The sequence below is a fragment of the Hippocampus guttulatus genome, chromosome 10 (genome assembly GCF_054856545.1).
Source record: "Hippocampus guttulatus isolate MCC_2025c chromosome 10, RoL_Hgut_1.0, whole genome shotgun sequence".
In the NCBI taxonomy this organism is placed as follows: Eukaryota; Metazoa; Chordata; class Actinopteri; order Syngnathiformes; family Syngnathidae; genus Hippocampus; species Hippocampus guttulatus.
In genome coordinates this window covers 10,517,130-10,540,230 of record NC_141270.1, presented here as the reverse complement: position 1 = coordinate 10,540,230, position 23,101 = coordinate 10,517,130, and the positions used below count along the sequence as shown (strand labels likewise).

The 23,101-nt window shown below is 39.0% G+C and overlaps 2 protein-coding genes across 2 annotated transcripts in view; one reads left to right on the top strand and one right to left on the bottom strand.

Moving 5' to 3' along the window:
• Positions 1-708, bottom strand: part of LOC147199238 (uncharacterized) — a 96,558-nt gene extending 95,850 nt beyond the window's left edge. The window contains exon 1 of the mRNA XM_086122707.1: positions 566-708. Within this exon, the coding sequence (XP_085978833.1) occupies positions 566-630 (65 nt within the window). The 5' untranslated portion in view covers positions 631-708. The remainder of the gene's footprint in view (positions 1-565) is intronic.
• A 4,794-nt stretch (positions 709-5,502) lies between these two features.
• Positions 5,503-23,101, top strand: part of lmbrd1 (LMBR1 domain containing 1) — a 40,113-nt gene continuing 22,514 nt past the window's right edge. Inside the window, exons 1-6 of the mRNA XM_086122460.1 lie at positions 5,503-5,630; positions 9,116-9,292; positions 12,300-12,363; positions 18,014-18,111; positions 18,853-18,920; positions 19,955-20,043. Of these exons, the coding sequence (XP_085978586.1) occupies positions 5,565-5,630; positions 9,116-9,292; positions 12,300-12,363; positions 18,014-18,111; positions 18,853-18,920; positions 19,955-20,043 (562 nt within the window). The 5' untranslated portion in view covers positions 5,503-5,564. The remainder of the gene's footprint in view (positions 5,631-9,115; positions 9,293-12,299; positions 12,364-18,013; positions 18,112-18,852; positions 18,921-19,954; positions 20,044-23,101) is intronic.

Genomic DNA, 23,101 nt, shown 5'->3' with positions numbered 1-23,101 from the left:
ATCACGTTCCTTGTTTGTGTGAAGGCACGATGTTATTCTCAACACACACAGCTCTTACTTGAAGCAAAGCCCTGCACTTATGGATCATGGCTACATGACATACCCGATGCACCAATCCAATACTTTCGCATTAAATATTAGTTTTCATGCGCATATAATAAGAGGTGTTTAAAGTATTTGAACGTTCATTGATTGAGTCCTAATCTGCCAATTTGGCTTTCTATAACTTAATGACAGCTCTCGATCTTATATTACCACCCACCATCCTAATCAAAAAACTGTTTTTGAGCGCGTTCGGTGATTGGCTGCCTGACTTAATTTCGGGGGGTACATAACGGTTCATTTCATCAGGTTATCCGATGTTAATACTATTTAGCGGCAAACATGTATTGTCATCCGGCACACTTCAAAATTGGCAAATGAACATTTTAGCGCAGCATGTCCGCTTAAGAAGGGGGGGGGGGGGGGAAGCTGCTCAGATGAGGTAAAATACTGAGGTTGAACGCGCAAATGTGGGCATACATGCAAATTTGTAACCGTTAATTCATAACTATTAAGTACTTACAGTTTTAGGGGAAGTTTCCTCTCAGGCAGTAAGCAAGAAAAGGCAGCAAGCAGCGCATAATCCATGTGAGATAACGATCAGTCCGAGTGCGGGTTTGAGGACTTGGAAATAAGTCACACTCGGATCGCCTGCTGATAGAGCTCCTTATTAGTTACAACGAAGTGGCCCTCCCACAACACTATGTCATTCCACGCAGGAGATCTAAAGCAAAACAAATACACGACACGAACAACAAACTCACAGCCAAGTGTGTATATTCTTGATTGCCAGCGTCACCATCTTTAAGATAGTCTCAATTAATTTATGAGGATGGGAAGATAAGATACACCGCAGTGGAGTTGTATGTTTTTTTTTTAATTAATGTATTTTATTTTGCAGTTTATTATTGTGTTATAGAATGAATTTGGCGCTATATTATTTTTATAATTCATTTATCCATAGCTCCGTGGTCAAGGAGCTATGAGTACCAGGAGCCTGACGCTGCACTTAAACAATCGTTGATTGATTAACCACCGTAGGAAAAAAAAGTAACTAAAAGGGCTGAATAGCTCGCCAGAAAGTTTTCGCTAGCAATGCTGTCAATCATACATCACTACAATATTACGCAGACCTCCGCCAAGGCCAAGCCCCCCCCCCCCCTTACTCCTGACCACCCATTCTGCCAAAAATGAGGTGGGTAATTTGATGGCACGCTACAGTCTGTGGATGAATAAAAGTTAAAGTTCCATTCCGATTTGGGTGGACAGACACTTCCACTGAAGTGACTCAAATGGTCAAAATAAACTCCTTAATAGAAAGACACACCATATCTTGAAGTAGAACTGCTTTTTCTGAAATTATCATCACCCCCCCCCCCCCCCCTCCCCAGGACATCACTCTGACACCTACTGAGTTTTCTACACTTTGTAATTAGCCAAATGGGTTGTACCACTGTCAAGGTTGTACATGTGATGCACAGCATTCTAAATATCTAACGTTAAAATTTTAACACCAACCTATACATATATGTACCACGCAGATCAATTAAATACAGGGTTCATAAGGAAATATGGAAACGTAAATATGGATTTTGACTTTCAGGTCTGAAAAACTGGGGGGAAAGAAATTCTACCAAGACTGTTACAACAGATCCTTTTTCTAAAACAGCAGCAAAAAAACAAAAAAACCTAAATAAAATCGATTAATCCATATTTTTTTTTGAAGGCGCTTGGATGATTGCACAGTATTGACCAAGAAATGGAATTATAATGGTGTACATTACTATCTGATTTTTATATAACGAAGTTGGTCCGATTGAGATTAAGAATCTCTTTTTAAAGAGAGACCTGCACAGTATACAGTAGATCGTGCCTGATTACGGTATATAAACTCTTCAAACATAGCGGGTGCTTCCTGTCAAAAAAATAATAATAATCTTTTGAATGTCTGAAATGAATGTGCAGCAACCAAAATTATTTTGAGTGCAAATCAGTGGATTTTTTTTCCAGTTACGCCGAGGTAGCAATATGGGTATTTAACATTCAAGTACCGGTATACCTTTGCACTTACAGTAAGTACGTTTCAGAGTCTTCTCTGTACTTCTGCTTTGAATACTGTACAGTGTGTCAGTACTTTTGCTATCTCTAATAAAAATCAAAACTTGACCATACGCTGCTATATGAGTGTCTGCAATCATGAGAAAATATTCACGTAAATCATTGAGATAATGAATACGATTCATATAAATGTACACCAACGAATGCTTTAACACAATAATATACCATTCAATCTTTGCTACTTGCCTCCTTGTAACAACAACTTTGTAAGTTTCTATGAAGTGACAATAAAGACTAACACGTTGCAAGGCGGCACTGCAACATTAACTTTAATGTGTTTAAGATGTTGCTCTGCACGTGGTTGCCGACAACTTCAGGGTGTATGTACATCGCCTTTCATTCAAAGTCAGCCGGGATAGGCAAGAGAGCATGTGCCCCAATTGAGGATGAGCAGGAGAAATAATAGATGGATGGACGAATGTTTCAGGTGTGTTTGCAATGAAGGCTTTTCAAAATGGTGCCATCATTGTCTCCTTTCATTTATTTCCGACCAGTATCCCAGATCAATGTTTCGAGTGTTGATGTAAATGTTCCCTCCCTGTTTACCACATGCAGAGTAGTGAAAAGACATGGATTAAAAAGGTTTCCCACAATAACTCTATAGGAGAATGCCTAATTAAGATTTTAAACAGAGCATAAAAATGTTCTGCATAAAAATCAAAGTAATTGCATGGTTCGTAACATTTATTTGACATTCTTTGCAAAGACAAAAAGTTTTTTTTCCACTGGCTAGCAATTTATCTAGTGCCAACTGACTTTTTAGGTTTGAAGGTGTTCATTAATTTGGAGAAAATTTCCACTTCTCTCCGCGTTGTGATTTTTGGCATTAAACAATGTGATGTTGTCATCCAGGTGAAAATGACCTTTTGCTTTTGAAAACCCAGAAGATGTTCATAGTATCTGAAATTGGAAAGTTGCTATTTTCTAAGAGGAGGGCTGGTGTCACTCTTCTGGTTGTTGTTTTTTTTTTTGTTGTTGTTTTTTTGGAGGGGTGGCGGTTGCCTTTAGATAGTTCAGTGTTCATTGTGAAAAGTTGATGCAAAGAATGAAAATATGGAAATTAACAGATTGTCATGGTTTATATTCTGTTCACATAACCTAAACTTTTTAAAATCACAATGGTTCAACAGAATGCAACATAGTACAGAATGACTTTGAACACAACATTAACCCTGATGCTGCTCTCACAAGAGTACATCAATGTTCTTGGATGCATCTGTAGATTATTCATAGTCCATATTGCCTTCATTTCTTCAGCAAACATTGTGTGTTTTTGCAATACCAAAAACACACATTCAGTGTTTGCTCTTAATACAAAAGCACTCCATTCAGACTCTAAACCATCCAAAGCACCTTTGTTGTAAGGCACCTGTCTTCATAATGTGTTTCCAATCTCTGTGCACACATAGCCATTGACGGGCAGTTGCTGGGATGAAGAGTACGCGTGTAGACATCGAAGACAAAAAAGACACAATTATGCACCGATTTAGCCTGCAGCTTCAGTACAATGGAGCTTTTATTCAATATGACCATATAACTGAAATGTAAGAACGAAATATATCAGCGGCAAACATTTCATGAATAGCTGTGAGAAACTTTAGAGGGGGGGAAACCCATTCTCTGGTTTGAAGCAGGTGTGGTAGAGTAGTGCAGTGTAGTAATGCAGTAGAAACATGGTAGAGTAGGAATGTAAAATACAGTCTAAAACTCTAATAATAAACACAGTTAGATTCTTGATTCTCCATCCACGATTTTGCAGTCTGGATTGCAGTACACTGAGCAAGATCCAGGCCCCCAACTGCTACATGGGTTTCCCTGGCAGTAATCTCAAAAATATTCTATACTCGATGAAAACTCAGTCAGGATACAGTAATGACGAATATGTGACTGACAGTATTGTGACACCCCACTTAGAACACCAGTTCCTGTCTGTCTGTAATACAGTAATTAAGTAGTTTTAGCTCCGCTGCCAGCACCTTGGTATCTTCATGCCCTTCATTAGATTGGGCACACTCCAGCCTTTGTCCGCATTGCGTATTTAGACACGCATTAAACACAATTTATCAAGTGCAACTGAATGGGGGGGGGGGGCAAAGGAAATTCAACTTCCCCTGTTAGACAGAGTAGGTGGTGCCGCATGAACAAGTTAATAATGCCAAGCATGTTACTTGATACGGGAGTGTTTCTGTATGTGTAATGTAAGCCTTGTTTCCAGCTGGCCTTAAATTGACTCCCCACCAAGAATACACATAGCATTATTATTCATTTCAAACATAATGTCTTGCACAAGCTGCAACAATTAAACAAATAACAGTGCATTTGTAGTGATGTCTAATATTTCCGAAAGCTTGAATGCTTGCGTGTGAAATTTGAAGCTGACACTTAACATTCAGATTACAAGCAACATCTTCTCTCAGTGTTCATCGCCCTGCGATTGGCTGGCAACCAGTTCAGGATGTCCCCTGCCTACTGACCGAAGACAGCTGGGATAGGCTCCAGCACGCCCCACGACCCCTGTGAGGATAAGCCGATTAGAAAATGGATGGATGGGTGGATTTTCTCTGAGGGGGAAATTTGCAAATTTATTTTTTGACCAGTCATACCAGATACTTTGTGTGGCATACTTTGTATGTTTTTTTTTGGTAAACACCAACTTGTTCATTAAATTGTGTAAATGTTTTTACTCCTCTTAATTGATCAATTACCCAAGCACAATATGGAGATCTTTTTTTCCTTTCAGAGAATTGCAAATGTCTCTGTCATAGCGACACCTTTCTTTTGCTGAAGCAATTATTAAGTAACTATGTGGGCATTCAGAGAAAATTGCATTGAATTAGATTCTCATTTTAGAATGTCTGAATATAGTTCCATTCTTATTAGAAACACTCGGGGAGGATTTTAGTCTTGCTGCATTTGAGCAGTGAGCCACAACTACATAATATGATTAAAAAAAATTGCCTTCTCGGACCCAATGTGTATTTATGTTTCTTCCAGTTTTTTTTCAGCGACTTCGGTACCTTCCTGAGATTAGAATTGAGTTTTTCACGACTTGTTCAATTTTCACAACATTATGTCGCTTGTGCACACGAAAGGTTTGGATGTGCCAAACCTTCCATGTTCCATTACATAACAAGAACATTGACTAGTACAAAATTCATAATTTCCATAATTATGAAGTGGATTGAGTCTGGTGAATTCCCACGTCAGAAATGCATGCCCCTCCACTGTTTAAATACTGCTAATCTGTATTTTTCTCACATTGTTTTCATTTGTAGCCGTAAAAGTATTCAGACATTAGATTTGTGTCACAAGTTACGTCGAAGAACACAAGTGTCGTGCTGACGTAAGCTTCTGCGCCATGACGTGATTCAAACCACGTGGTTTTGTTATTGGAGGAAGTGAAAATGGCCGCTCAGTCTTTTCTCTCCGAGTCGGCTCTTGGCTGGTCTATTTTCACCTTTATACTTTTGGTGAGCACCTGTGATCTTGTTTCATTGCACCACAATTTATCAGAGTGAAAGAAACATTGCCTGACACTTTTGCGACCTCTTGATTTGTCATGTTCGTGTGTTTTCGAGTCATCATGGCTAACGCTTTCTAACAATACTACTGTCGCTTGGATTTGATATAGTCAACGTTTGTCATCATTCCCCAAGCAACGGTTGTTATTTTATGTTAGACAGTCTACTACCTGTACGTTCATATTCAAGTAAGTGAGTAATGGAATGGTGGCCATTTGTTTCAACATTGCAACCAGAATCTTGCATATTGCGCATTAAAAAAATGTAATCGTTGATCATAGTTTATATGCATATTGCATTTTTTAACACGTATGTACATCTCTACTGATGCCAACTTCCATCTCCGTAAATATTAGAATAGTGGAGCAGATGTTTGGAATTTTTAGGGACATTCTGTCTGCCTTTTCCTTTCCATTGGCACTCATGGGCAAAATGTTTCACGTCATCAAATATCCAAAAACTAAAGCTAATCGTCGCCATAGTGTATGTGCACATCTCCACTCCTACCCACTTCAATATCTAAGACTAAAACAATCTCCCAATTTTGAATTTTATGACCATTACGCCTCTTATTCCCCTTGCGTTTAATGCCATTTAATGTTGGAAATCTGCGAGTAATTTACACCTATATGTATGTGCACATTTCACCTTATGCTCACTTCAGCCAAAGGCTGAATTATTTAATTGCAATTTTTCTGACAGATATTCAGATTTTTATTAAATTCACAATTTTCTTCTAATGAAGCTGCAGTGCAATATTGACTATGTACACTCATGATTACAAACGCACCATCAAAACATGAAAAGCTATTGCTCTAATAATGCAAGGAGGCTATGTGATGGAGTCAGTCAGTGATATGTATTTGGTGTAAAGTTGACATTCAATTAGTGTAAATGTCATGGCTATTGCGCATGTATTTGGTAATTTGAATGTTTAAAACCGACAGAGTTTCAGTACAAAAATAATGACATGTAAAATAAGTCTGAGCATTACACATTTTCAGTTGTTCAATATCGGTATTATTACGGTAAAAGAAAAAAGGAAACCTAAAACTTTTAGTTTATTTTGAGTCTTAGAAAAAGCAATTGGTATCAATTCGGTGGAATGGTCCATAGACTATAAATATATTCATATAACATATACATTCAATGTATACAAGCCTGTATTTTCCATATTCATTTTAGAATAATATGAACTCGGTATCGGTAGATACTTAAAACCAAAGACTCGGATTTGGACTTGGCCGACAAGAAAGTATGATCGGGACATCCCTAATCATTTCTGAGGTTGAATTCAGTAGAGATGCCCATACCAACTTTGGTGACGATTGATTGCATTTTTCTGACGTTAAACAATATTAAGCTTTGCTCTATAGTGAGCGTCTATCCAGAGGAAACGGCTTAGCCTCTATAAAATCCAAAATATTGGAGTTATCATTCTGATGTTTTCAGAGGTTAAAGTGGGCATGAGTAGAGATGTGCACATACATTTTGATGACGATTAATGGCAGTTTTCTGTCATTAAGTGATGTTAAGCGATTTTTTACACATACAGTACTTTCAGTGCTTGACACTGTTCCGTAGTCAGCACAGTGTGCTCAAGTGAATGGCTTTAAAGTAGCTCAGCAGGTTTAATGCATAATTAGCCACAACTATTGGATTAGCCAGAAACAGTCTGGCTGTCAAAAAAGTTGCTGCACTTTCTTACAACACTACTAAGTGGCTTCTACTTCAACACCACCACAGGTTGATATGATTTGGATGCAAAGCTAGCATCATCACCTGAAAACCCCCAAAACAAAACAAACAAGAGGGCTTAAAGCTGCTTGTCTTTTAATTGATCCTGCCAATCAGTGGCAGCCCTTTATCTGAAGAGACGAGTGTTAGAAGTCTCCTTGCTTCCTACTGCATGTGTGCCTTGAATTTGACCTTGTCATTTGAGAATTTTCCCATACCACCACCTTTTTTGTATCAGTAGTGTTTTCAAATTCAACAACAAAACGGTGATAGCAACTACAACCAAACAAGATTGATCCAGCTTCCCCCAGTCAAAGTGTATTTTGTTTAACAGTGCTATTTTTTGGGCATCATTGGATTGACAGGTGACCTTTTAAAATTATTTAACATTAAAATGTTGAACAATACCATATTTTTCGAACCAAATTGCTCTAGCTTAATGCAAATGCATAATGTGAAATGCCATAGATGCGTTGATGCAAATTAGCATGCTTGTTTTGTGAATTCTAAACTTTCAAATAACTGCTAATTTAACACACGGAGCAGCCACACATGCAGCTATAACATGCTCCATTAGCCACATGTGTAGACCGTATTTATTCTTTTTTTGGGAGTGACAACTTTTATTGGTGATTGGTTGGGGACCTTTTGTGGCCCTTCTTTTTCTTGCCCCAGGGTTGACACTTAAGTTTTCCGTCTTCAAGACCATGGAGAACTTGAATATTTTTGGGGAGTTGTGGTGTTATAAGGGGATTTTATTCTGTGTGGCCGAAACCCCCCCCCAACAAAAAACTAAAGTTTAGTAATATTCATGGTTGTATTTGGTTGTCCTGGTGATTTTATAGCAATGTCTTTGGAGAATTTTCTTGTTTTTCAAAAAGAAAAAAAAATCCCTTCTGTTATGCTGCATGTCTTTGAGCACTGCAGCACAACATGCTGAAAATCAAAATTTGGACTTGCCTGTATTGTGTGTGTGTGTGTGTGTGCGCGCACGCATGTGTGTGTGTTTGTGTGTGTAAAAACGCTTAAGAGGATCCGTCCAAAATTCACAACATAGCAGCGCTGTAGGTAATCTGCGATATAGCATGGTCTCAAATATTATATTTTGTCATATGTTTTGGTTGATTAGGGTGAGAGAGCACACTTGTCATCTAGCCATCCATTTCCTGTGGTCTTCATTCGAGTCATGGATCAGCTGCAACCTATCCCAAATGAGAGGCAAAGTGCACTCTGGACTGGTCACCAATCTCACTGATGAACAATTTATAATCATTAATATACATGCAGGATTTTGGGACGTGGGAGGAAGCTGGAGTACCCTGAGAAAACCCATGCAAGCCCATCAGACATAAACATAAATTGAGACAGACTAGCCACATTTTCATTATGTTGCTCAAGATAGCATAATATTACAACTGAATTAATTATCGACAAGAGAAAGAAAACACCCAAACAATTCAAAAATTTTAAACCAGTGATCCAATCTTTTTTTTTTCAATAAAATGCTGTTCCAGTCTCTGTCCCAAGTCTGCATAAATGAGAGGGTTGCATGAGGATGTGCAAGAACTGGAAAAAAAAACATATATATGTCTTGAATGTTAATCTTATGTTCACATGTGTTTGCATTATTAAATGTGACAAGTCACATCCATGTTGAATGCTGCATGAATTAATGTATATTTGATGTTGTTTTTAAGGTCATCCTTGCTTTTTGCTGGGTCTACATCCGCAAATTTCAAAGTCGCCAGGAGAGTGAAGTTGTTTCAACCATCACGGCAATATGCGCACTGGCTATTGCGCTAATAACTTCTGCACTTCTTCCCGTGGATATATTCCTTGTCTCCTTCATGAAGTACCCAAATGGCACTTATAAGGTTTGTATCTGTTATCCGCTCTGCTAATAGCCTCGCTAAATTGTATCAAAGAAATTGGGTTTCCTCAGGCGCCTTTTAAATAGTTTGTAATTTTCTTTCAGAACTAAGCAATATGGATTGTTTGTCTAGTCTTAAAGCTTAATACATTTCTTGGCTCATGAATTCTGTTACACTTGTATGTGTTTGAAGACAGTGTTTGTTTGTTGCTTTGTGTGGGCTGGGAGAAACTCATATTGTTAGGCTGTGTTTGCATTGATTGCACATCAAGCACTACGTTGTGTTTTGTGATGAAGTTAAAATATTAAGTCCGCATTTTCAGTTGGGATTGGCCTTTTTTTTTTAATGATGGGAAACAATCAGTGCAACAATACTGAGAATCGGGCAGCGTTACAGAATCTGGGAAAATCACACTCACACAAAAAAATGACGGGACAACTGCATACATTGGATCAATGTGAGCCTGACATCGAAAATAGGCCCATCAATTTGGGTGTATACAATTGCACGTATACTCAAATATCATGGCCATTGTGAATAACAGTGATTTAAGTTTCTTGTGTTTAATCAGATAGTTAGGTAGATCAGAAAGAGCATGCAAACTCCACACAGGAAGGCCAGAACTAGGATCGAACCCACGACCTTTGCACTGTGAGATCGACATGCTAACCACTGGCCCACCTGGCCGTGCAGATCAGATTTTAATAAATATACATTTACTTGAAGAATGAATAAACTTTTCTGTCTTTTTTGAAACTTAGGTTACACCGCCTGTCGTTACCTTTTTTCAGGATTTTTATTTTATTATTATTTTTTTGTATTACACGTACAGTTCATGCTATTCTTACTCACCATGGCAGCTTTTATCTTTTGTTTATCGGTAATAATAGTTTCGTCATTAGGCACTGTAAGAGGATTGATTGTGTTGTAGGTTTGGTCTGTCATCACTCTTAGAAACAACGGTGGTGATTTATTAAAGATTTGCTTGGCAAAAAAATAGGTGCGAACATGACTGCTCTTGCAAACAGATGTGGATACTCATCTACTGACAGGGCGCGCCTCCCAGGATTGAATATGCTCTAAATTGATGTGCAGATCATTTTGTGCATTTTGGGAGGAGTATAAGCAAATTACAATCATTTAGCATGTGCAGTGTGATTAATCAAACCGAAGACATTTTGTAATGGCTGATTTGGGGTCTTCAACACCGTGTATGAAAGGGAGATGCAAAACGGCACTTTCTGTGTAGCCATAATTATGGAAGAGGAATAGCAAAGTGAGAGGGGACGGGTCGAACACATCTTTTCCGCTCGAGTAAACATTTTTGAAATGCCAGAAACAAACATTATCGTGATATCTTCTTTTCAGCAATGCAATTTTGGAAGTTTTGAATGATTTAAGGGCTTACTTGGAGCCAGTCGCATACGACAAAACTCCTTTCAGCGATGTATTTCTTCACGTCATTTGTGGGTCATTTGTCTGGTGCTGCCCTGTCCCAGACAGATTTTCAAGTGTGCATGCTTGTCTTCCATCAGCACTTCCAATTCCATTACTTCGAGCTTCATATTGGGTTCTTGGATTCTCTCGCAAATGTTGCATGCATCAGCGCTGCTACCTTAATCACAAGATGCTATTTTTACTATGCCGTTTTCTATCACTTTTACACCTGTTGAGTTTAGCGCATATAATCTATTAGAGTGAACTTTCAATTAAGTGCCTGCCATTTGGCATCATAGTAAAAGATTGCAATCTTAATAAATCATGCGCAGCTCACTGTCCGACAGTGTGCCGATTGTTTGAGCGAACAAGTAATTTGGTGCCTGTTATTTGGGAATTTAATATCAAACCCAATGTTGACTAATGGATTTATTTAACATTTATTCTTATGGATATGGCAATTGAGAACAGATTGTCATTTGCAAACAGTCTTGTTGTCTGTTTGAGAGGAAAGAAATTTCATCTGTGCTGTATGTTGCACATACTTCATTTGACAATAAAGTTGTACTTGACTTGACTTGACTTAACCAGGAAAAAACCCCCTAAAAACAAAAAACTTCCTCAGCAAGCTCATTTTCTGCACTTTGCCAGTATTTTCCTAGTGTAGGAATGTGTGGATAAATTCAAAGATCTATTTACACAAGACTAGCATTGTCTGACAGATCTATTAAATATTGTTTTAATTCCACCCATGATGTATAACCATCGGTAAATCTCTGGATAAAAAAAAAAATCATAATTTTAAAACTACAATAAACATTTGCAAATTTGTACAGAAAAAAAATCTGAATGAAATGCTTCCTTTTAGAAAATGTATATAATCTGCCAATGTAATGCAACAAATGTAGAAAAACAGGAAGTAAGGCTAAACAAGAAGGCTGGACATGTTTTTTAATAGTTGCCATGCAGCTACAAAAAAAAATGTCAAAAATAAACAGTCTTGAGTTGTTCAAATGCATAGTAAGGAACAAACATCACTGTAATGAAGTAAGAACACCTGTTCTACGTCACATGTAAAGTGGCGAAACATGGAAAACAGCTGTTCCGTTGTCACTCAAGATGCTTGATCATGTGTTGATCAAGTGACTGTTCGGTCGCGGGTACGCACGTACCTACTAAGTGTCAGCTCTCTGGTTCCTTCCGAGAGATATGCATGCTTTCACAACCGCCGGTGAGGCAGTCCACGGCGGCCAAGGCAGCCCTCTTGCCCTGGGCTTGTGGGCGACTGCCGCGGCGAGGACATTTTACACTCATTTACTCACCACCCACTTCCATTCACTTCAGCGTCCCGTTGACACATGCGAGATGCATCGTGGGTAGGCACGGCGGCTATCCCTGACCCGTTAGCAACCGAGATTTTGCATTAGTGAGCCCACAGAGTGCTTCATCACAACAAAACAGTGGACTTTTTGGCCAAACAGTTTTGGTGCATCTCTAGGTTTTTTTTAAGTTGTATTTACTTTAAATTAGATGTTTTTAATGATTGTCATACTGGTTTTTCCTCAATATCTAGGAATGGGCTGTCAACAATGAGACAAGAGCCCAGATTGAAGATACTGTCCTGTATGGCTATTATGGTGAGTACTTTCCCTTATCCTTTCACTTTGATATATTACATGTGTGGTTAAAAATGTAGCCGTTGATTAAATTTCAAATTAAGAGTGTATTTTTCCCATCGTGACTTGAGACTGTATATCCTTTATTTTGATTGTGAGAGCTGTGGTCCATCATCCATTCATGCATAAATCTTATCTACCAGTAGTTTGACTCTGGGCCTCACACGTTTCTTTTCGTTCCTACAATGTTGACCTCCTTATACCCCTAAAGATTATGTGCATCGTCACCTCATCACCTCATCAAGCACAATTGCCAAGCCAAGGACTCCGCTTGTGACAAATGCGAACATAAAAACAGTGATTTTACCTGACACAACAGTTCATTCCAGCAATAGCTTTTAAACACCACGAGACAGAGGGTCGCTCTGCAGACACCGTCCTGTTGCCTCTATAATATACAGGATGAGTCAGGCGGCCCTCAAGGAGTGAGCACTTTTCCCTTTGTTTTAGTTTTATTATAACAGTTGTTAAGTCACTGCCCCTCCACTTGCATGACCTTCAGGAATGTTAAAAAAACACTTAAAACATCACCTGTAAAGTTAAAAAAAGGCTTTATCTGAGAAAAAGTTTGAACCTGGAATAAATTCACTTGTTTACGGTCATTCACTTCCATTGTACTGTGCATAACATATCCGGCATGAGGCTCCAAAAAATACCTGAAAGCACACAGCCCCCAAAAGAGCCCACAATGTTTATAATAAGACTATTTGTCCATGATTACAATAAGAGGGCCCGAATCCAGACTGTTTTGCTTATCACTCTCGAACATAAAACTGTAGTGGTGCTGAAATGTCTCCGTGATTGGCTTGCGTGTTTGGCTTTGAGTCTGCTGTCTCTGATGACAGCAAATTCAGCCATTCCAGAGACACTATCACACATTTTCCAACAGCTGCTAGCCTAAAGTGCCTCCAAGCAACACTGTTATGCACCGTCTGTTAAGAAATGACAAGCTGTCTCCTTGCTTCGACAGCTCAATCCAATGAACTACCTCCACTGGTTATATGACAATAAACTTTCAAAGCGGCTTTCAAAGACTGTTTTCAGTGCGTGTTAGTTCAGCATTTAAGGGACTGTAATCAGTTGTCCGCCGGACATAAAAATTCGATTGAATATCTGGTTTAGATTAAACGTACCCTCAAATATAAACTTTCTTCAGATCAGACACAAGACATGAATAATTCAGTTTGTGTCATCACGAAGGATGTATTGCGTCAGTGTTTTAATTCAATTGTTGGACAAACTGTCTGTAAAGCAAGTTTATGGAGGAGCAGTTAAATTTGTCGTGCATCAAGGGGTGCAATTTTGTGCTTTAACAATTTGAAGTATTTGACCCTGAATCTCTGTGTGACAGTTAATTCGAAGACATTACGTCGAGTTTGGCTCACTGCTTCTTTCTATGTGCCATGCAACACTGTCGATCCTAAACTGGATTCAGACGATATTGTTCATTTTCGATTATGTTTTCCTGCAATGTGGGTCATGACAGCAGAAAGAAAATCTGAAGGGACAGAATGGACCCCTGTCAGTGTGCGCCCGACATCATCCAAATATGCTCTTGAGGCTGTGTACAGACCAACTCGTACACCAGTCCAAACAACAACACCCACGGTGAACGAAGTTTAGGATGGATTCAGTTTCTTGTTTTTACGTTTGACCGGATGATCAGAATACATGTATGCTTATACATGAAGATGTCGCAATTTTGCCACACACATTTAATAATGTTTCAATGTGCAAGTGTGCTTCCAGCTTGGAAATATTAAGCCATCGAGTCACTGTTATTGTGCCTTTTTTTTCCAGTTTCGAGACATTTGCAATGATCCAGCCCATTTTGAGGCCTGTTGAGATTTACGTTTATATTCCTTTGGCAATCCAATGTCTTATATGGAGTGATCTACTGTACCTTCATATCTCCTGCCAATGGGCACCCATATTCGATAAGAGCACTTGCTGGCTGACACTGTGCAAATATAACAATTTTATGTCTGATGCCCGTTTCAAGTCATTGTTCAAACATTTCACTTTTCTATTTACCAGTAGGTGGAGACCAAGCTCCATGTGTGTTGGATGCAGAGCTCAAACCTTTTCAAGTTCACTTTCTTTTTACACTGATACGTGGCAGCTCTATTGTTCTCTCTGAAAACTGAATACATGATTTAGTGTGTTAAAGAAGAAATGTGTTCTTTTTACAAATTACATTGTTAATCAAAATAACTCTGATCTGTTTATGCTTCTTCTGGAGAAAATGCATTTTATTTTAATTATGCAATGGTTTTGCACAATGCAATTTGACAGGTATGACAGACTGTTTATGTGACTAATCTTTTCACAGAATACACATGTGGAGAGGAAAAAAACTAAAAAAAAACAGAACAATGAAAGGAAAACACACAGTCGAATCTGACAAAAGTAGTAATTTGGCTCAACAGAAGTATTTGTTATCATTATTATATTAAGAAAAATCGTAAGAAACAGACAGGTACCGGTAACAACCATTTTTGTCCATGTGTTTACATCATTTCAACATTTATGGATAAATACCATCTATGATACATGTCATAACCGCTACATTGGAAACCTGAGAAAGTGAATGAATGACTTTTATCAAAAAAGCCACTTGCTTTCCAAGCTCAAATCGCTTTTGTGATCTTTGATGAACCCCCAGCTTTGAGAGCAAGTCGAGTCATTCTTTCTCGCCGCTTGGTCCGTTCATACATTTCTTTCGACAGTTTACTACTTCAAAGCAGTGGTGTAGAAGAACCTTAAGCAACAGGGCAAAATACCCCTGGGCCCTCTAAATAAATCATTGGATTTCTCTCTCCTTTTTAATGCCATTTGCAGGAGAGGAGCCAGAGAGGATGCCATCCTCTTGGAAATGTGTATGTGTGTGCGTATATGTGTGTGCGGAGAAAAAAATCCATATATATGTATATACACTATATACTGTATATATATATATATATATATATATGGATATAAAGGGAGCAAGAGTACGCTAGTCTGGGAGTGACGGCGGGCGTTTTGTTGGGGGGTTTTTTATTGGTCAATGTCGAAGAACAAATTGTGGGGTCTCTTAGGAGATGTCACGCGATGTGGAAAAACAAACAAAAAAATGCTGACATGCCAGACTTGCTGTGTCATGGGCATGAGGCGTAAGCTAAATATTAGCTGTCCATTTACATTTGTGTTTACCTACTGTTTTAGTTCCAGTTTGGCTTATTGGCTCAATGTTTACATACTCAGACTTGAATTTAGGCAGCACAGGAAGGTCGAAGACTTTCTCTGTTCCGTGAATCACATATTGCACTGAACAGAAGAAAGGGCTTTTTTTTTTTCAATTTTGATTTCCTGCAAGTTGTGTCTACAACTTGCAAACGTAATGCTTGCACACACTTCCAGCCTACTTATTCAAGGTGTGTATTGTTGGACAGTCTTTGTTCGTGTTTGGCGGCTTCCAGTACAGAGCGCAACACCGCCGACCGATTTTTGTCACCCGCCGGGCCCCTGCTGAGCTACCGCACCTTGGCTCTGGTGGCGGGGAGGGGCTAAGCGCCATGTGCGCACATTTTCTCTTGTTCCTTCTTTGTTTCTGCTTCTTCTAAACGAATCCGGGAGAACTGGTTGCATTCAATTCTTGGTTATTAATTCCCAACTCAATTAAGTACTGACATTGTGGTCAGGTTTTATCCATTCTTTGAAACCTTTAGTGACTGTAAATGTCCTAAGTGTCATCTACACTGAGTTTTCATCTCTCATTGAACATAGAAACGAGCGATGAGTGTTAAGATAGCAGAAATGGTTATTTTTCAGTTCTTTAATCATTCGGTCAATTAATCTGTTATTAGTATTTTATTCCGCCAAATATCGGAGAAAAAAAAATCAGCGGGCTCTAACACACATTTGCCTACCTTATGATCTACCACATTTGCTGCCTCAGGGTTTCAGACAAACAATTTTTTGCTTGGTGCGCAGTGGTTTTAGAACAAATTTTGCTGTCACTTTTACTATAGCTTTGTACCAACTATAACCTGAAGAAGTATAGAGCCTATGTCATGTGGTTTTGTCATACCATATGAGCAGTTTAAACTATATTCTCAGTTTGATGAGGCCCCTGAGACAGGTACTAATGGGCTGTTTAAAACCCTCCAGCCCTCGCTCATACAGTTTTATCCACAAGGTATCTCCCTGGTGTTGAGCAGAGAGGCAAGTTCTTGTCATACTGCCATACCTCTCAGCAAGAGCCTGAAAAGACAGATATTTTCATCAGTCTCTTGAGTCCTTTGTCAGGGAGCGTCTCAGAGAGAAATGTCCGCTGGCTTTGAATTCAAATGTAATATATTTCACCTGCCAGCAATGGACGAGAGTCTAGGTTCTAATACCCTTGTGGACGGCCATGGTAGGGTGAGGACAAGGGTCTAATGTTTCTCATTAAGCCTTCTACAGCTCTGCGAGGGATTCTGCAGCTATCAATGATATATTTGATGGCACACATTCGAGACTGTTTTCACACTGCATCCTCAATACGCACAGGCTTTTATGCCTACATACGTTATATGTGACATCGACGAAAATGGGTCTTTTTCTTTTCATTCTCCGTGTGTAAAATGCAACACACCATGCAAAACATAGGGAACTTGTAACCGAGAACATTTAATTATATTGTCCTCTGCTCTGTCAAAAAGGGATAATAAATGTGCTAAACTTTTATCCCCAGCCGTTTGTTCCGACCCTGTGGAAGATCTGCTTGGAGAGTAACAAATGATGTATGGTAATGCAGTGTGACCCGTTCTCTCAGTATGTTAATATTCATGGTGTTATGACTAATTTGACCCATTGCCTTAACACACAAGCGTATGCCAGTGACTGCGTGCTATAGCATCGCTTTCACTTATTGGCTCTTGACATCACCCTAAAACCATTTTATCTCGTTATTATGAGTGTAAATAGATACCTTAGTGGAGAAATAAGGATATATTTATTGAAAACAAGTTTTAGTTTGGTTTCCTTGTTGATAGTGATGGGACAACACAAAATCTCAAATTTTAGGTCAATCGGAATAGCGCTTTGGGAGCTATGGACCACCAAATTTGGACATTTTCAGCAAAAAGGGGCGTGGCCACCTTCCTTTGAACCTTCGTATCTCAGGAACTACCTGGTCCATCTCCACAAGACAGGTCATATTGGAAAGGGAATTCAACAACGAATCATTTAGAATATTGGTGCATATTTTTAGTACCTTGACCATTTGACCTTGAAATTTGGATTCACATGACCTTAACATTTTTCAAAAATGTTTCCTCAAAAGCAGTTTAGTGTGGTTGGTCACTGAAGCCTTGCTGCTGAAAATTTCACATCATTGCAACTGGATTTCCCGAGTACATCTTATAATTCTTTCAAGCTTCCATGAGGCGAGTCATATTTATTGATGATGAATTATCACCTGAGAAATACAATATACCGGAAATACTCAAATACAAGGCACTTAAATTTTTTTTGGGGGGGAATTTACCAAGAAATTGAGTTTGTGTTTGAGCTATTTTGCTGTTTTTCATGTTGACAATGGTCAGAGGGATGAATGAGACTAATTCTGGATCTTAATGTCTGTCCACAGCACTTTACTCCATCATCCTCTTCTGTGTGTTTCTATGGATTCCTTTCGTTTATTTTTACTACGAAGAAAGAGATGATGACAACGTCAACAGATGCTCGGTAAACACTTCACTTTTCTTATGTCTTTGCTGTTGTGACTGATTGTATTGTTAAGTCGTGTTTCTTATCGCTTGTGGGAGGATATTATGGAATGTCAACCCGGATCTAAAGATTTCCTGATTTAAAAGGAAAAAAAAGACATTTTGCATTATAATGCGGGTCGTGAGGTAGAATAGAACAAGGAGAACAACAACGGTCTTTAGTCATAAGCACAGTATTCGGATGAAATTACATGTTGAAATTATTTGCACTGAATTGAATGGCTCTGCTGCAGACTGACAAAGTGAATGTCTAGACATATACAAACAAGATACACCATGAAAAAACAGCAATCTAAACAGATACACCCACACTAATATAAGGTGCTAAAAAGCATCATATAATAAGCAGCAGTACCAACGTTTCCAGATCTATAACTGGTATTGTTTAGCACTTAACCTGCTGCTTGACACGTGTGCAGTCATGTCATTATTTACCGGCAGATCAATTTGTACATCAAATTTCTGAGTACAGCCTGCATGGTATTGACACTTTGACCTGCAAACTGGTGTATTTGTGGCTATTGAGTCATAATGTCAAGCCATCATTGTTGGCTGTTTTACTTTTCTGTCGGCTGGTTTTACTCTGAATGAATTTTGCGTCTTTGATGTATCCGCGTTTGTTCGCAGCATGCACCCGGTGAGTGTGTCTGTATTTGTGCTCATGGACATGATTGACCAGTTTGTTTTTCTTTCACTGCAGCAAGTCAAAAACGCCATCAAGTACACAGTCGGATTTGCCATTGTCTGTGTATTGCTGCTACTAATTGGGTAAGTGAGATGCATGGTGGCTTCTCTTGCTGCATTTTCACAAAGACCATTCCGCGAAACAAAGAGCGTTTTTTTTTTTAACTTAATGAATCTGTAACATGCATTGTCAAGTGTATTTGTTCTCTAGGCCAGTGTTTCCCAACCCTTATTGAGTCAACACACATTATTTCCCATCGGAAAATACATCACGGCACACCACTTAGCAAACGGTTCACAAAAAGTGGATACACAGATTAACGTTCTGTCATCTAGTGGAAGGGCATTCTGTTCTTCCTGTTACTCTAGGTGAATACCAAGATAAATTAACAAAACATTTTTTAAATTGAAAATATGGATAACGCGGCACAGCTGATGATCCCTCGCGGCACACTAATTTATCTAAGTGTTTGCTTCATGGATTGAAACAGTTGGTGTTTTGCTCTGACAAGAGTTCCAGTCTCTCTATTTTCAATAACATGTTAGCTTTCACCCTGAATTGCTTTTTTCAGCCACCAAGAAAAACCAACCTTTTGTTGGGAGAGAGTTCACACAGCAGTCTCTTGTTTGATGTGACAAAGCTTTGTTTATCTTTAAATGGTCTCTGACCTTTTACTGCCACATGTAGACAATTGTGATCAAAACCTTTCAGCTCTATAAGGGGCAGTCTTTTGTCTGTATAGATTACGTGGGAACTCTGGGCAAGGCTTTTTTCGGGGGGGGGGTGCACTGGATGGATGCTGTAAAACAGCTGACTGAAATGCAGTTTGGGTGGTCAAGCCTGGTCTTGTGTTAATTTGGGACAGTGATTGCTGTTTCACCTGTACTGTACGTGCATGCAAAATGCCCGATATCATTCTTACGGCACCTTCAATGCATTCAGCAACGGCGTGTGTCCCGGCGTTGTGCGCTGTATGCTATATCTGTAAACAAGTAGGCCGGATGACTTGACTCTTTCTCTGGCGTAATGTGATTCTTACTCAACTGTTTTTAAAACACATTTTCCAACACATGCAAGCAAACCAAAACTATCGCAAATCTTTGTTGTTGTTTTTCAGAGCATTTGTGCCACTCGAGGCTCCACCACAGCAAAATGCCACGCAGTGGGAGAAAGTTCAATACCTTTTTGAGGAGCTTGGCAGTGGTCGTAAGTACTGTTCTTCTATAGACTGACTACTTTATTGAACAAACTTTGTAGTGTACTGCTGCTGGTTACAGAACGTGTTGCTGTGTCTTTTAACAAATTGCTCATGTTAACTTTTATTTCACATGTTTGCATACATCTCAATGTCGCGACAGGAATTTAAAAAAAGTCTAAAATGTCATTCAAAAAAAGGCCACAGCTGATTTGTAATCGTGTAACAACATCAATGAAGCAATCATAATGATTTTTGCCCTGTGTAAATGCATTTCGCAAGAGCTGCATTGCCATCTGGTTGTCTGATCAAAGGTCAGTTTGCAGCAAGTTTCCTTGTAAAATTACATTTTAAGAATAAGAATGAAGTGATCGAAATAGTCTCCACAGGAATCCGTGATTCCACCATCGCGGAATTTGCCGCGGATTTCAAAGCTCTCCACGGAATTGAAAGCTGTCTGAAAATGACGGTGAGGTGTCGACTATTATATTTGCATGTCGTTTTCACTGCGGCAGCTAGATGTCGCGGTCAGACAGGCTCCACTCACACTGCCCAATTGTATTATTTTTATTGTTACTAAAGAAATCTGCCCTAGAGCGACAAAGAGATGTTGATTGATTTCCAACCACAATGTTCCTCAGTCTTTTGGTTTTGCAGATAATTTCCTAGAAGAACTTCATTAGTACATTAATATGCTTTATAACTGGTCCTTTTGGGTCGTGTACCTGCGGAAAATCAACTTTCAAGCCATGGAATCGAGATTTGCTCTGTGGAGAATGAGGATTGTTCTCCGCTGAATCAGCACTTTTTCTCTGCAGATTTTTGGGGTGACTTCTGAAATGAAAATATCCCAAATAAAATGTTGCATTAAAAATGTTAATCACAAAACAGTGACTGCGACGTCCTCAGGTGTCTTACTTGTTGAACTGAGCATCGCCTTATATGCTTCTATATACATTCTAATTGGCGGAAAATACCAAATGTGAACTCCTAGGAGTCCTCTGGACCTCTGCCATATGCAGATCAAGAAGGAAGCTGAACCATCTGCCTCTTTTTACTTGAGTGGACCCCCACGCCATGCTTCCTAATCTTCCTCCCTTGGCACAGGGGGAAATTTCCAGACTGCCTTGGTGGAAATGTGAGGATCATCCTTGTTATAATTTCCCCCTCTCTCTACTCCCTCCAGAAGGGAGGTTAATTGTGTTATGGGAAGCAATGTTTGGCACATAATGCTGCTGACTGTGTCTCTATGGCTGGTCAATAAGGTCACTGGATCGAAATTATTTAAATATTATGTTCATGACAATGTCCTCATTATACCCTTATGCTTCAAAGACCTTCATCTATACACAGTAATGGTGAATTTTGTCTGTGTTAGGAACTAGGTGAGTGAAATTGAGGAAAATGTTATTACTCATCCCAAATGTATGGTATACTGTTGGTTCTTCCTATAAGTATATTAAGGTGAATGCAATCAAATAAAAATCATTTTGATCAATACTTAATTCTAATCAGAGGATTTAGAAAAATATGAATCTATACCACATTTTAAAGGTCAACATTTTTTTTTAGCTTTAATTATACTTTATACCGAGGATTTAGTTGATGATTTGGAAATCATGGTTGATTAATTGTGTCACAATTCAAGAATTTGACGCTCGAGGCTATAACCAGAAGTGGTGGAATTTATTCATTTGAAACAAGTTTGTCATCGAAAGAGCAACAAAAAGCCAGCAATGTCAAATTTTGTTCCATTCACAAATACCGCTCGCTGCCAGAAAGCCTTCAAACATTCCAAGTGAGAGAGGATCTCATATTCTATTCCAACATATTTTGGAAAAAGAAAATGCATTGACGGTTCTTTCGTTTTCCCACATTTTCAAACAAGCAATCGTACTATCAAACCCATTTCTAATTATTTGAAATAATTTGACAATTCAAGTCTCCTTTTTCACAATGTCGCCCGCCTTCCCTCCAAGAGATGATGACAGATGCTATAAACAGCACACATTATCCAGGCCCTGAATATTGACTTAAATACTCCCTAATGGAACACGCCGCCACCCCCATCAAGGAGAATGTGAAGTAGTAGAGAGCCGACCATGCTGACAGGCGCTCTCTGCGCTGTGAAGTTGCTTCTGAGAGGATGAGGGCTATCTGTACAATGACAACTGTGTAGCATTTTACACACAAGCCTATAACAGGTGGCATCCTGACAGGGGAGAGAGGCTATCAGTCTGTTCATCAATCCCCCTCTTCTAACTCCAGCTTTGACAGCTGCTGTGACACCTACTGTTGCCCTTGCCTGATGGGTGGTCCCCTTTATGCTTCAATCAAAGGTGGCACTCCTCAACTCCATTTACTTATATTCCCGGATCAAGCTTTTTTCTTTTCTAAATCTTTTTTAAACGCCAGTTCTTAGCCGTCTCATTGATGAAAGCAAAGGCTGAGACTTGGTGTTTCCTCACAAATAATTTCACAGCAGCAGCATCTTGAAAAGAATACAGCAACAGTAAATAGCTGACGTTTCTTGTCATTCTCACCTGTTTTTTTAATCATTTCTTTTGAAAATAATACGGAACATTGAAATAGCGTTGACAAACACGTATAGCCAGTAGCAAAGCCTTGCATTTAAACACTTTTCTATTGTAGGCTGGAAAATGTAGTTAACATTCTCCACTTTATTCCTTCTCTCTTTGTCTCTTAAGTGTGGGTGTATTTCTGACAGATTCAACAATATGGTGCTCTTTATGTTATGTGCGAGGCATGGCTTATCACTGTAGCGCAACTGCTCTGTACAGACACTTGAAGCAAACACGTCCTGGGGCGTTTTTTTTTTTTTTTTTCCCTTTTCGTGCTTGTGCAACTCAGCGCAATGTCAACCTGTTTACTTTTTATTCCCCACCCAATGCTTTAGCTATTGTTTATTTAGCCATTATTATTATTATGGGTCCTAGTCAGAAGTGATTTAAACGAACAATTCATTTTAACTGCGCCAAGCCAAACAGTTTGACGTGTCGATGCGGAATCCGCTTCAGTGTGGGAACTGTGTAGGAAGCGCGTAACATC